At 36.8% G+C, this 14,148-nt stretch overlaps 1 protein-coding gene across 1 annotated transcript in view; it reads right to left on the bottom strand.

The window, feature by feature from the left end:
* Positions 1-13,001, bottom strand: part of LOC142344386 (uncharacterized) — a 57,377-nt gene extending 44,376 nt beyond the window's left edge. Inside the window, exons 1-5 of the mRNA XM_075395994.1 lie at positions 12,610-13,001; positions 12,413-12,535; positions 2,655-2,794; positions 1,978-2,039; positions 830-958 (exon numbers count right to left, since the gene is read on the bottom strand). Coding sequence (XP_075252109.1) covers positions 830-958; positions 1,978-2,039; positions 2,655-2,794; positions 12,413-12,535; positions 12,610-12,873 — 718 coding nt within the window. The 5' untranslated portion in view covers positions 12,874-13,001. The remainder of the gene's footprint in view (positions 1-829; positions 959-1,977; positions 2,040-2,654; positions 2,795-12,412; positions 12,536-12,609) is intronic.
* Positions 13,002-14,148: the final 1,147 nt, after the last annotated feature.

The raw sequence follows: 14,148 nt of genomic DNA, 5'->3' as shown, positions 1-14,148 counted from the left end.
GTTACGTTAACTGATTTTTGACAAAAACACAGCTGAAAGATCCAAAATTGAAGAAATTACTAGAAAAAAAAGTCAAAAACTAACTAAAAAATCAAGAAATATGTGCCAATTTTGAACTTCAAACGCATTTTCAGGCTCTCCAAAACACTGTGGTATTAATTTCCGAAGTTTACAATTCAATACAGCATCGAATAAAAATCATTACTACAAAAAACCAAATTAAAAGCAAAAAAACTGGGCCACTTGAACGAAAAAACGCCTAAAAACGGATATCTATATGTGCCATTCAGTCAAAAACTACTTTTCAAAGTCAAAGAGTCATTCACTAAACGCAGCGCATCAAAAAACTTCTCTCGCTCAGAAAAAATTAGTTCACAAGGCAATTTCACTCACTTTTGCTTTTAGGTCAATACATCGTCTGAACGAATAGTACTTCCGGTAAAAAAAAAACCTTAAGAAAACCAATACTCCTCTTCGAGTCGTAAAAAAACCAAGAGAAGGCCAATAATAGCCCCAGCTATCGCTGTGCGGCTATTAAAAAAATACTGTTGAGCCATAAACCAGAAGGGATTGACAAAATATGCATATAATGGAAGCTAAAAAAAGATTTCTCGAAAAGAACTTCAAACAGAACACTGCGCAACTTATTAACGTCTCTTCGCCTATTCGCAAAGAATCTTTCTGCCTTGAAAAATTGAGTTACATGGAAAATACGTTGTAGTTGAGTAAAACCTTACATTAATAAAGCTATATTTTATTCCCGGCAAGAACCGGAAGAATTATTTTCGACAAAAAGTTGTCGCAAATTATGTATTGTAAAATAACTCACTGCTCATGGAGGAATTGATTCTTTTAAGGTTGTCAGGAGACGCATCAGTTGTCGAATCATTCGATTCTGATACCTCGCTTGATTTGGAAGTCCGGGTTGCACACTTTTGAGGCGATGCGCCAACTTCATCTGAACGAAATACATAATTAATGTGAAGTAGAGTATGTCAATTATATACAAAAATCAATAAACTTTTTGATATTGTTTCAGCTCGAGCTTTACTGGGTGCGATCTCGCTTAACTGGTATGTGTGTGTGTGTGTGTGTGTGTGTGTGTGTGTGAGGGGGGGGGGTGGGGTTCGGAGTGAAAGTTTAGCTTTACGAGCTGTTCCAAAATAAATTTACGTCACAGCATCTTGAACTAACTGTTCACTTAAAGCCAATTCACATAGGTCAGAAGAAAAAAACGATCAAGCGAAACATCGCATTAAAAATACCATCAGAATTATTAAAACATTGTTTGAGAGAATTAAAAAACTTCGTTTAAAAACAATTAAATAACGTCAAATTTCCGTTTCACCCGCCCCTTTCCTGTAGTTCTAATTTAAGTTGATTGCGTGGAATAAAAAGGCAGCTTTAATTAAAAAAACGTGAGGGAATACTCGCTCTTTCAATTCAAATAAGGATCCATTTCAATGAGAACAAGGATAGAACGAAATGACCCCAACTGATTTTTTTAAATGTCGGACGAATTGCCCTCCATCAACAAGAGCCGGTGCAGGCGAGTAAGTTTAAGAGTGTTTCAGACAATAACTTATGTAGCGGTCTTACAATGCTGTTATTAGCGGCTATTACAGGCCGCTAGTAAGATCTGGAAATTGAGACCAGTTTAGGCGCGCTTTTCAAGCAATTTTTTAGCAGTAAATTATCGCCAAATGAGTTCATTTGCATGATCACGCAAAAATAAGAAGTCAAGCGCGAATTCACCAAAGTCAATTCGACGGAAAACCCACCCCGCCAAAAATCTTAATTGCTACAAACTTTGATCGAGATCAGTTAATGATCCCCCTTTATATTTCGATTATTTCCCACTATCAGGCTACTCAAGAGATGCACATTCTAATTGTGTTCAACAAAAAAAAGTTAGGGACTTTTTTATCTCGCTACAGTCTACCTGGACTCAGAACCCTTTCAATAGACTAGACTCACCCTTCAAATTTGCCACTCTCGCTCCAGTTACTCGGGATGGCGTGGTCTTCGAATTCGTCTCACTAAACAGCAGCTCAGAGTTGATAAATGAATGATTTTTCGGTGTCAGGACACTTCATCCAGTGTCAACATAACCAAAATGTACCCTAAACTAATTTAAACCAGTGTTCAAAAACTTCTCAACTTATTTATTATAATTGATCACACATCAGCTTCTCATACGCATTATCCTTTTCCTCTAATTTCACATTTCTGATAATATTTAAATGAAGTTTAGATGGTGCACATAAAGTTTTTCTCTACACTAAAATAATCCAGATAATTGTTACTTGATCCTGAAATATGCTTCCCATATCTACTGCTTCTTTCAAAATGAGATTATTGAATCAAAATTTAACATAAATCGAGCGAAAGAGATCACTCAAAAATGAAGAAAGAAAGCGTGAAAATGTCACTTGAGAAGTCAAAGAATGTTCTAGAAGAAAAGCGCAAAATTGTCAAGCGAACAATTTGCATAAAAAAAGACCAACACGTTTACAATAATTGCTACGAACTTCGTTCAAGAGCAATTAAAAAAATATTTATTGGGCAAAATAACTCTGAGAAAACTGGCATTGGTGTTATGTCAAATAACCGACCTCGAACTCAATTAAATGGGATTTATGTAAAGTCCTTACCTGAAAAGATCTTTCGGCTTTTCCCAGACAGACTCCTTTGTGCGACTGTTGTAATAGTAGTGGTTCCCGGAGCTGCTGATATGTTCTGACCACTCCCCCTCCACTCGCACCAAGTTGTTCGTCGGCTTCGGCTGAGACATCTTAAATGAAAAAAGTGATATCTTATAATGCAATCAAATCAAACAGAAAAATAACAATCCAAAAACATTTATCAAACAAGTCTTATACCTCAGGTTTCATAGAGAAAAGATTAGCTCAGCTGATTTTGAGAATGTTTAAAAATCGTCTGAGTTTAAATGTGAAACGAAAAACCTGATCAATCGGTAAAGCGAAATAAAAAAACAGCAGGACAAGTCCTGAAATACAATCCAAAGATTAATAAAAACTTAGAGCTACTGTATCTGACCAACAGATCAATTGAACAAAAACAGCCAAAAAACAGTCGGTAAATTGGAGAAACTAAAATAATCAAACTAAAAAAATCATTCTTATAACTGTTGGAGCTTTTACCCAGAAGGTCAAATTTGATCCAAATATATGTAGCCATTAACACACGCGCAAGCCACGAAAATGGTTTATTGGCCACCAATACAGAAAAACTCGAGAAATATGACAAACACTTCAAAAAATAGAAAACTGCATACTAACGTTTCCAAATTTTGCAATATTAATAGCTTCAAATCCATTTTTGTCTTACGAAACTTTCTAGTAACCCATCTGCAACATCTAAAATTTTCATTGGCCTGAAAAAATCGAAACTCTGAAAATGGAAAAGATTTTTTTTCTTAAAAAAAATTGAATTAAAATCTTGCTAAAATTCGTAATAATAAAACATTGAAACCATTCCGTTGCCCCTACCAACAATGCAAAAACCTATTAACAAACCCTAAAGACGGTTCCATTGCCCCTAGGCTGAAAAAACTCAAAGAAACTTTCTCAAAACTCGAAAAATTGTAAAAATTAGTATCATTTTGCGTGTTTATGTTTGCATAAGCAAACATTACAACCAACACAATGGTCTTTACCGCCTTATACAAACGTCAACTTAAGACTGATCAAACAAAAAACTAGAAAAATGTCCTTTCAACTTTAAAATAAGGCCCACCCAGAAGCTGCACTACTAGTGCTCGAAAGACTACTACAGCTAGCTATGGGCTTCTGATGAAACTTGATGCCCACTGAGCCTCACCTGTTTATCCCGTCTTGAAAGAAAGTCATTGAAAAATATGTTAACAAATTTTACAAAAAAACAGCAGTACAAGTGCTGAACTACAATCCAAAGAATTGAACTTACTTATGACCTGACATTTTTTACACCAAAATAAAACTAAGACAGTAGTCAAAAAGGCCCTGGCACCATACGGGCAAAAAAGCACTAAAATAAAAATTGAAAATTTCTGTTTCTAAGATCAAGTGTTTTAAGAATAACTAATATTAACATCAAAGTTTTAAAATATTGACTCTACACAACCTTAGATTGAGTACAGAATACCACAACCCTCTGAGAATTAATAAAAAACAAAGCAAAAGCAGGCTATATTAAAAAAGCCCTCAGAGTGCCAAAACACATGCCAAAATCCTTAAAACCAGCATAATTAGAACCTTAGAAGTCATAAAATGCCTTCAGGTAGTTCTACTTTCAGATGGAAGAAAAATGGACATATTTACAAATTCAAATGGAGGTCAAGATTCACAAATTCTTCTCATTAATTCGAAAACAAACGGTCTCTCAGTTAATGAAAATAACGATAAAAATTGGAGCTAATCAGTTGACCCAAAGAAAAACAAAGTAGAAGGCGTAAGAAAACTGTTATTATTGAGACAAATCTATACGATCACGAGAAAAAAAACAACAAAAATGCAAGACTAAAGAATCAACTTTTATTTTTTTGAAAGTGAGAACTGCCATTAAAGTGACCGCGATAAGTCAACAAAGTGGCCAATAAAAACTTGCAAGACCCAAAAATTCTATCAAATTCCTTGAAAAACATAATTGTCAAAATCATATTAAAAAAATAGCTTTGAACAGAAACAACAAAACTGATTAACATAATCCCAATCTGCGTGCACCTGTCTTTTTTCAGGAGATTAAGTAAAGAGAAAATAGGTGAGACAGGCAGTAGCAAAGCTCAAAAATTCACCAAAAATTTTTGAGAAAAAGTAATGTCAAAGTCATGAGAGCCACTAGTTGTTAAATCAAACTAGCAACCAATCAGAACTGTCACCAATGACACTAAGCGTTAAATGAATAATAATAATAAACGACGCAAAAATCAAATATCCAATATTTTATGACTACTTATTGCGTCGCAGTGATGACAAGCATTAACTGCCCATTGAGGAAATCAAGCAATTGCAATAAGGCGCCTTTATAAAACATGTATCATATTAAAAAGCACGCAAGTGAAAAACCCTGGAAAAAGAAGTCAAATTGACGCACGAGAAAAACAAAAATTTGTGCAATCTCCAATTTCTTACTCCATTTTAAAAGTTGGTTGAAAAAAATCACGCCTCAAACCGAATCAATTTTTTGCTCCCTTTATCACTACAGCGTGACTAAAATCACCGCTCTAATTCGACTTCTCAGTGACGCGAAAAGGCCAAAAAATGTGAACAGATCCAGAGCAATACAAGCCAAGCACTTTGGATAGAAAAAAGAGTACCAATGGAATCCATATTCTTTGGATTGTGAAAAAGGAGAGCGCCTAAATAATAGCCGTTAAGAAGCCTATGGCGGCTATTAAATGGGTAGCTTGGCTCGATACGTTGCCTAATCCAGTTAAGTCATCGACAAAAAAGTCTAACAACCAACTATTGTTGAACACTTGGTAGCTTTGACAGGTTCAATGAGGAATCTTCAGATATAATTTCTTTGAAAACCAAAAACCCTCAGAGAACAGCAAAAAACAAACGGACATAACAAACATCAGAAATGGTTATTTTTTACATTATTCGTGTCAAGGTGTTGTAAAAATTATGTACAACACTACAGCATGCAACATTTCAGTATATAATGACGTTTCAGATATCTGCATATAGAAAGGATAGAATGGCTGTAAAATAACAACTGAATGAGAAAAAACTGAAATACGTCAAGAACTTTAGAAATAATTTAGACATTAAATCAATTTTCAAAAAAGGCTATATTGATGGGACCACCAAAAAGTCTAAGATCAAAAATTAAACGTATTAAAAAATAAGTGTTTGTTATTCAATATTAAAACCCATAAAATAGTTCTAACCAAACAATTGAACCAAACCAAAAAATACCCATAGAAGCAAATAACGCAACAAATAGGCAGAAAATATCCTTATTAGAAAAAACAGACCCAAAATGAAGTAAAATAACTAAATTTCCTGAAAAAAAAACACGAAATTCATAGTATTCGAATCAAAAGGTTAAGAGAAATATCTGCGAAGAGGAAAATCTCCGTAGCAAAAAATCAGCGGAAAAGCGTCCAAAGAGCAGAAAGCAAAAATATAGCTGCTTAAAAAACCAATGCTTAATATACACGCCAAAAAATGCCTACAATGCTCAAAAAGACTCCCAACTTGATATAAATAGTTAAAATATCTGAGAACAACCACTTTGGCCGAGAAAACACAATTTAAACAAAACTTTTTCGATAAACCTATTGTGAACAATAACTTTGATTATTCAAAGTCCGGCAGATGAGCAAAACCATGAACAGTTAAAATTGCCGAAAAAAGCCGCCGTTGACCCCACAGACCAACATTGTGGCATGCAACATTAACAGAAAGGGGACAATTGATGACAGCCTATTTTTCAGTGACAAAGTGTTCTAATTTGGTTCGCAGTTTCACTATATTCGATAAAAAGGGCCTCGAAATGGTAGGAAAGCATTAACAACACCAGTTAGCAGTATACTCTACGGAACTTCGACGACGTCGCGCACTAAGTCAAACCATTAAACATTATGTCTTAGTGGACGGCTTTATTGGTTCATCCTATTTCTCAGATTTCGCTTGATGACCTTGAACGTATTCGTGCATAGAATTTGCTCAGAGAACTTCCAAATTCCCTTCAATTGAAACAGTGAGTGAGGTAAGACCCAAATCAAATGTGAAAAACGTGACAACTTATGTAAAATGAGAAAAGTCATCGAATGGTTAAACGAGTTTTTTTTTAAAAAAGAAGACGGCCTAAATAGAAATCGTTGAGAGGCTGACGTCGGATATTAGAAAGAAGCGACCAACTTACAAAAAATAGGCAACCACTATTCGTCTTCGAGGCTCCATAATAATCAGCGTTCCTCCTCTTTTAAAAAAATCATAACTCCTCTACGGCTCTAAAAGAGACAGCACTCATACAACAAGGTTTCTTGTAGAAAAACGCTGATGACAAAACTTTTCTCGCATCAATTTCACCATCAGCTTAACTGCAAAATGTTTTAAAATTTGCCTTAAACAGATGGCTCATTTTCCCTAAGAAATTCAGTGGAGATCAATAAAAGAGAGCAATTTAACAAGAAAAATTACAAAATTTAGCTTGAAGAAATCACTTAAGTGTCCAGACGGAACCAGTGGTAAGTCGAAAAATTGGTACTACAAAAATGCATTAAAAAACTAAGAGGAACAAAACAATCAAACATAACCAACTAACGTCTGCCTAATTGCTCTCAATAGACCGGCAAGCGGTTGGCATCGGTAGTACCCAGCTGAGGCTTCGGGATACTAACATTAGCAGTGGGGGAGCGGAGTGGGGGTTAAGCGACGGGGAGGGGGCGCCAAGCGATGGGGGTAGAGTTTTGGGAGCGCTGGACGAGAGCGCGTCCAAATCACCAAGTTGAAGGGGGTTTGGGGGTTGGAAACACACCGACTAATGTCGCACGAATTGCAAGCTAACGAACGGCGAGGGCTCGCTTCAAGTATAGCCTGATCCACTGATGGTAACGGCTAGTAACATGACTTAAAGCTTTTTATATTAGGATTTGGAACAAAATGAAACCAAATTCGGAGCAGTTATGATTACACTTTTCCAGTTAAGTACTGCGAGTCACTCGAAATACCAAATCACTCAAGCTAAAGAATATTCTAGAACAAAAATATCAACAGAAAAATTTCATACAAGTACGAACACAAGGCTCCAATAGTGGCTTAAAACTTTGTCGTCCGAGACCAATTAAAAAACGTAACCGTCTAACGTCGGGCGAATTGCTCTTTAACGACCGGCAGGCGGTTGGCTTGGCTAGACCAGCTGGGGCATTTCAACACGCAAAACAGAGTCCAGGCGTAAAAAAAGTCACTTGAAAATTTTTGCCGAAAATTAGTCTTGCAAAAAAATGCCAGCCGTAAAATTGGTACTACAAAAAACTGCATTAGAAAGACCAGCAGAACTAAAAACAATCTCAAAAACTTTTTTAGAGTAATTTATAAAAAGAAACCTGACAATCGAGCAAATACTGAACAACTATTAAAATTCAATAGTCAACTGTCCTTTAAATTTGCTGCAATTTCTCTAAACAGCAGCTCTCAATAATCCGATCAATTGGAAGTCACATGCTAACAAACTGACAAATTGTTTTAAATTGGCAGCTGAAAGGGCATGCGGACATATTTTTAACAAGCACTTTGTTCAACTTCTACCGCCAAATAAACAATAGAAAATTCAAAACTGCTCAGAGCATCGAAATTACACAATTAAATCGTTTTCACTCGGCTGCCAAATCACCAGATTTTCATAATTATATATTTATTCTAAGAATGTGAATCACCTTAAAATTGGTTAAAAAATTAAACAGCTGGAAACAAACAGACTAAATGTCGGACGAATTGCAATCAAACGAAGGGCGAAGGCTCGCGTCAACTGTAGCTTGATTCAATACTGGTAGTAGTTAATACCAGGAATCAACTTTTCTTTAGACCACAATTTGAAACGATAAAATGAAACCAACTTTGAAGCACTTGTGATAAAATTTTTCTCGTAGTACGGCGAGTCACCCGAAAAACTGAGTAAACCAAGAAAAAGAATATTCTATAAAAATGGCCGTGGCAAAAGTTTGCATATGAACATTGACTTCAATAGTGGCTTCAAACTTCGTCGTCCGAGGCAAAAAAAAACAAAGCCGACTAACGTCGGACGAAATGCTCTCAAACGATCGGCTGGCTTCGGTAGTTGCCAGCTGGGTTTTAGGGATCACGCTATGAGTTAGGTGGTAGAGTTGGGCGAGCTGAACGAGGGGGCTCCAAATCTCCATTTGGAGGAGGGTGGACGGGGGAGGGGGTGACTGAGGGGTCAAGTTTTTAAGATCAAGAGACGCCCTTCGCCCCATGAAAGTCTCGCTTCGATGAATCGCATAATTAGCAACTAGTAAGGCGTAAGACTCCCAGAGAGCTACACAGCCTTTTAATGCCCTCAGCATTCTACATGTTATGCCGTTTTGAGGACGAAAAGTTAAAAGGGACAGACGATCATTCGGTAGTATTAAAAGTTAAAAGGGACAGTCAATTCGGTAGTATACAGCTGGGGCTTAGCGATGCTAGCATTAGGGGGAGGGTGACCCGAATGTATTTGTGTGGGGGCGCTACCTGTTTATACCATTTTCGAGGACGAAAAGTCAAATGGGTCAGATGAAAAATCGGTCAAGCAAAAAATTGCATAAAACAGACCACAGGACTAATATAATTGCTACAAACTTCGTTTGAGAGCAATTAACCAAGTAACGGCGGGGAATTGCTCTCAAAGGACTGGCGAACGGTTAGCTTCGTCAATAGACAGTTTACGGAGGCTAGCTTTAGCTTACTGAAGTGAGCGTGGGTGAGCCGGGGGTCTGGGATGGCAGTGCGTGGGAGGGGTTAAGTAGGGGAATTGGGGGCTCAAGCTCATAACTACTACTACTACCCTTCACACCTTGAAGCTATGTCTCCTAAATAGATTGGTGAATAGCGTACTTCGAAGACTGGTAGGCTAAGGGCCCTTCGGGCGCTACCTGTTTATCCCGTTTTTGATGATGAAAAGTCAAAAGGGTTAGACGAAAAATTGGTCAAGCGAGAAATCCCATAACGCCACAGGACTAATGATTGTTTCTACAAACTTCTTTTGAGAGCAATTAAACTCGATTAGTTTGTAGAGGCTTTAAGCCGGGGTGAGGGCTAGCTGGTTTGTAGGTGGAGCAATTACTTCACTAAGCGGCTTCATATGAGTTTATAACAGAGCACTATCAAATACCAAGAGGGAAAATGAAACAAATTTTTGGCGCACATTCCATTTTCTTTATAGTAGAAAAATACCGCCACCTGAGTTCATCTCATTAATCATGTGAATGAGAGCAAAATTTAGATCACACAAAAATGAAGACGTCAAGGACATAAAAAGCACTCAACAAGTCAGAACGGTCAAGCATAAAAATTTAGCATAAAAAAAAGATAAACACCGGACTACAATAATTGCTCCAAACTTTTGAATTTGTATCCAGACTACAATAATTGCTTTAAACTTCGTTCGAGTGCATTTATTAATAAAAAATAATAAAAAACATAACCGTTTAACGTCAGGCGAATTGCTCTCAAACGATCGGCGAGCGCTTGGCTTCGTTTGCAGCTAGCCACAATTTAATGAGGCTAGCTTCAGCTTGATTCGACTCTCCAGCTTTTAGTTTTCTAGCCTTTTCAGTAAATAAAGCAAATAAACTGATATTTTAAAAATTTGCAAAATTTAAAATAAAAGCTTCCAGATTTTGCATTGAGAATGTTCAAAACTATCTTTTGTCTCTGGAGTAATGTCAAGTAACCCATTTGCAAGACTTGAAAAGCTTCATTGGCCAGTAATGATCGTTAAACTCGTAATGATCAAAAATAATCAAAAATTTTGAAAACAACCGCAAATTTTAAAATTCAAGATATTAAAATCTTTAAAACCATTTTATTGTCTCAGTATCTCTATTTCAAGCTTCAGATAGTTTCACTGGCTCATAAAGATCCATAAACTAGAAACATGATAATAATTTTCCGAAAAATTGAAAATAAATTTTAGAAAATTGCAAAAGCTCCAGTAACTAAAATATTGATAACCATTCCATTAACTCTATAGACTATGCTACGACATATCATCAAACCTTGGAGCAGGTCCCGAGGACCCTGGTGACGGGAAAAGTGATAAAAACTTCAAGAGATTAAAAAAAACTTGAAGAAATTGCAAATATTTTATAAAAATTGCGGATATTTAAATCTTGAACATTCCATTAAAATCTTGAAGCTAAGCAGTAACCTAAAATCAAACCCTAGAGCAGGTTATGTGGCTGTTGAGGCTGGAGAAACCTAAAAACCGACAAAAATTTTCAAAAAACTTGACAACATGCAAGTTTCATCGCTAAAGTTTGCCATATTAAAATGAAAGCTACTCCAATGGAAATAAAATTTTTTCAGTAACTTATTATCAAAACCTTAAGGGCGTTTTCCGGACTCTGAGTCTGGAAAGACGTGAATAATGAAAAATAAATATCAAAAAAATTGAAAAAATTTGCATGTTTTGTCAAAAAAAATTCGGGATGTTGAAATGTTGAAACCATTCCACTACCACTAGAAACTATGCAACAAACTATTAAAAAACCCTAGAGGAGGTTCCTTGACAGCTAAGGCTGAAAGAACTCAAAAATGACAAAATTTTTCAAAAAGCTTGAAAAAAAATATGAAAACTAGTATAAAATTGCGTGTTTTTAGCGATCGGTTGTTCGAAATTAGCCACGGGAGGGGGGGGGGGGGGGTGCACCGGGGGGCTGATGGGGAGGGAGGAGTTTGGAGGCCAACAGTGGGTGGGGGCAACAGCACGGTGGGGGGCAATGGGGGGGGCAACAGCGCCCTTCCACCATGAGTATACGCCTCCAAAACAGTTTGAGCTGAAAGCTCTAAGAGCACTTAATGCCCGCTGGGCACTACCTGTTTATCCCGTTTTTGAGAACGAAAAGTCAAAAGCGTCAGACGAAAAATCGGTCAAGCGAAAAATCGCGGAAAAAAAGACCGACAGGTCTAATATAATTGCTACAAACTTCGTTTGAAAGCAATTAAACATTACGAATCATTCCGATAAACGTAGTGCGTTACTGATAACTGAAAAATTAATCATAGAAGAATTCTTTATTGTCCAAATAAAGGAAACAAAAACTCTAATATGAACATTAAAGCAACATCTGCTTGTGATCTTTTCAATTCAGCGGACTTTTTGGCAAAGCAAAAAAAAGGTAAATTAAGAAATGCCCATCCCCAACACTGGCTGAATATTGGCTGGTCCGGGGCCCTCCCAGCACTGAGTCTTCATAAAGCATCTCGTATTGATTAAATCTATCAATAAAATGATTATATATAAAGATCAGCTGAGGAAGAAAAACAAACTTTTAGCAAAGCAAAAGTGGCCGAGCAGCCTTGTGAACTAAGATTTTTGAACGTTTTTTGCCATTTGCCTATTATTTCCCAATGATTTGCATCCATTATAGCTCAACTTATTAGGAACCCAATAGTTGAATTAAAGCAATAACGAGTTATTTTTAGCATTCGTATTTCCAGAAAGCACGCAAAAATTGGTTTAATATACGCATTTTTAAATATTTTTTTGTTTGAAATAGTTTTCTAGGTTTACCTCGTGTGAATAAACCAATTATAGACATGGAGGAAATCATGCACTTAAAATCAGTCAGGCGACCAGACAATTCAATCAGAGAAAAACGCTAAGCAACTCAAATATCACAATTATTCAAATTATGTTTCAAAAATCCCAACGAATTGAAACCAAAATTGAATGTTACCTCAGCCGGCTTTTCCCAGACAGTTTTCTTTGTCTGGAAGTGAAAATAGTAGTGCTTCCCACTGCGACTTATATGCTCTGACCAGCCATTCTCAAAACGAACAAAATTGGGGTTTTTCATCAGCTGAAACATCAGAAAATACTCAACCCGTTAATTCTTAAGACGTATCCTAATGCAAGGATAAGTAATTATCAAACCTCCCGTTTTGCACGTTGATATTCATCTTCTTTATTTCGGTCACCTTTGCGACTTTTCGTGTTTGTCCGACTAGAATTCTTATCTGCATCTGATTGATGACCTCTCGTATAGTCATTGTTGATTCGAGAATGATTCGAACAATTCTCTACTGAGCGCGATATACCGTTCATTTTACACTGCGCTGGAAAAAACAGTTGCTCTTGTTGACCAGTGAATGTGTGTTTATGACAGAAGTCTAAAGGAACTTCAACATCGCAGGTCATTTCAAACGAATTTCCAACACTAGGGCAAAAATATGTCTACTGGATTTGAGGTCCATCCCACGAATTACTTAGAAAGATGACAGGAGTAACAGCCACGCCATTCAAATTCTGAAAAATGTAAGTCTAAGAGGAAATTTGTATCATTTGTCATTATCTGATCCAAAGAAAAAGACTCAAAACACATTAAAAATGAAACAATATCATACAAGTTGTACAGAAACAATTTTAAGTTTGTTGTAGAATAACCCATCCACCAATGAAATTACCCTATTGTAAAACAAGGTTGTCTTTCCAATTATAAGCACCAAAATTCGGTTATAGTCCATCGCCGTTTAAGTCAATTAAAAGAGCCCCTCCCCTTGCTCCCCCTCGGGGGCAGCAAGTCAACTCATGTATACATTTATAAATCGATCACAGAAGAAAAAATTAGAGCATCAAAAGCGAGAGACGAAGAGCAGAATTACGAACAAAAAATACGCGGAAAACTACCCAGTAAGCTCGGAAAACGCTCGACAATCAGGAAGGGGAGAATAGTAGTAGTAGTATTAGTAGTTGAGACTTCTGGATTATGCCCAAATATAGTCGAGACTTCAGGGCACAGCCAAGGGCTTTCACCCTTCAGTTCATCAGTTCGTTGCCTCGAAATAAAAATATAACAGTTTCAGAGTTTTGAGTCAGGGTTGCAGCTACAACAGCTGCACAGAATCCTCCAGCTGCATGTACTCAACCCGTTGTACTGTTCCAGGAAGAAGTTTCGGTACAAATAACTCAATTTTGGCTTGGTTAAGTCCTCCAAAGATCCCAATTTTCTCGAGAGGATGTTGACTAACTTCGCAGTTCGATGGAAGAAATTTTCACTACACTTGTTTCTGTTCACTTTAGGGATTTCGAGTTCATTTCGTGCATCTTGTCTTGTTCTTTTATTTTCTTTGAGATTCATTTCGTCAGTGGTAGTGTAGTCATACTTGTTTCTTAACAGATCGCGCATAAACAAAACATCATGAAGTTCAATTTACATTGATAAGGGTAGTAAACATTTGATTAGTCGTGTTTTATAGTCAACATTTACTCCAATGAACCACTTTGTGACAGTCTTTGAATTTTTTCCACTTTTCGGAGGCACACAGTGGTCAAATGAGGGACATGAGAACTATTTACTAGAATCGGGACGACGTATCCGCTGTAGGCGTTCAACTTAGCTTGCAGCGTGAGATTCTTGCTCACATTTCTTTTGATTTGATACCATGCTCTCAGGGCTTTGCTGGTTCTTAAGTC

Source organism: Convolutriloba macropyga, chromosome 8 (genome assembly GCF_964194025.1).
Source record: "Convolutriloba macropyga chromosome 8, txConMacr16.3, whole genome shotgun sequence".
Taxonomy (NCBI): Eukaryota; Metazoa; Xenacoelomorpha; order Acoela; family Convolutidae; genus Convolutriloba; species Convolutriloba macropyga.
This window is presented reverse-complemented; position numbering and strand designations above follow the sequence as displayed.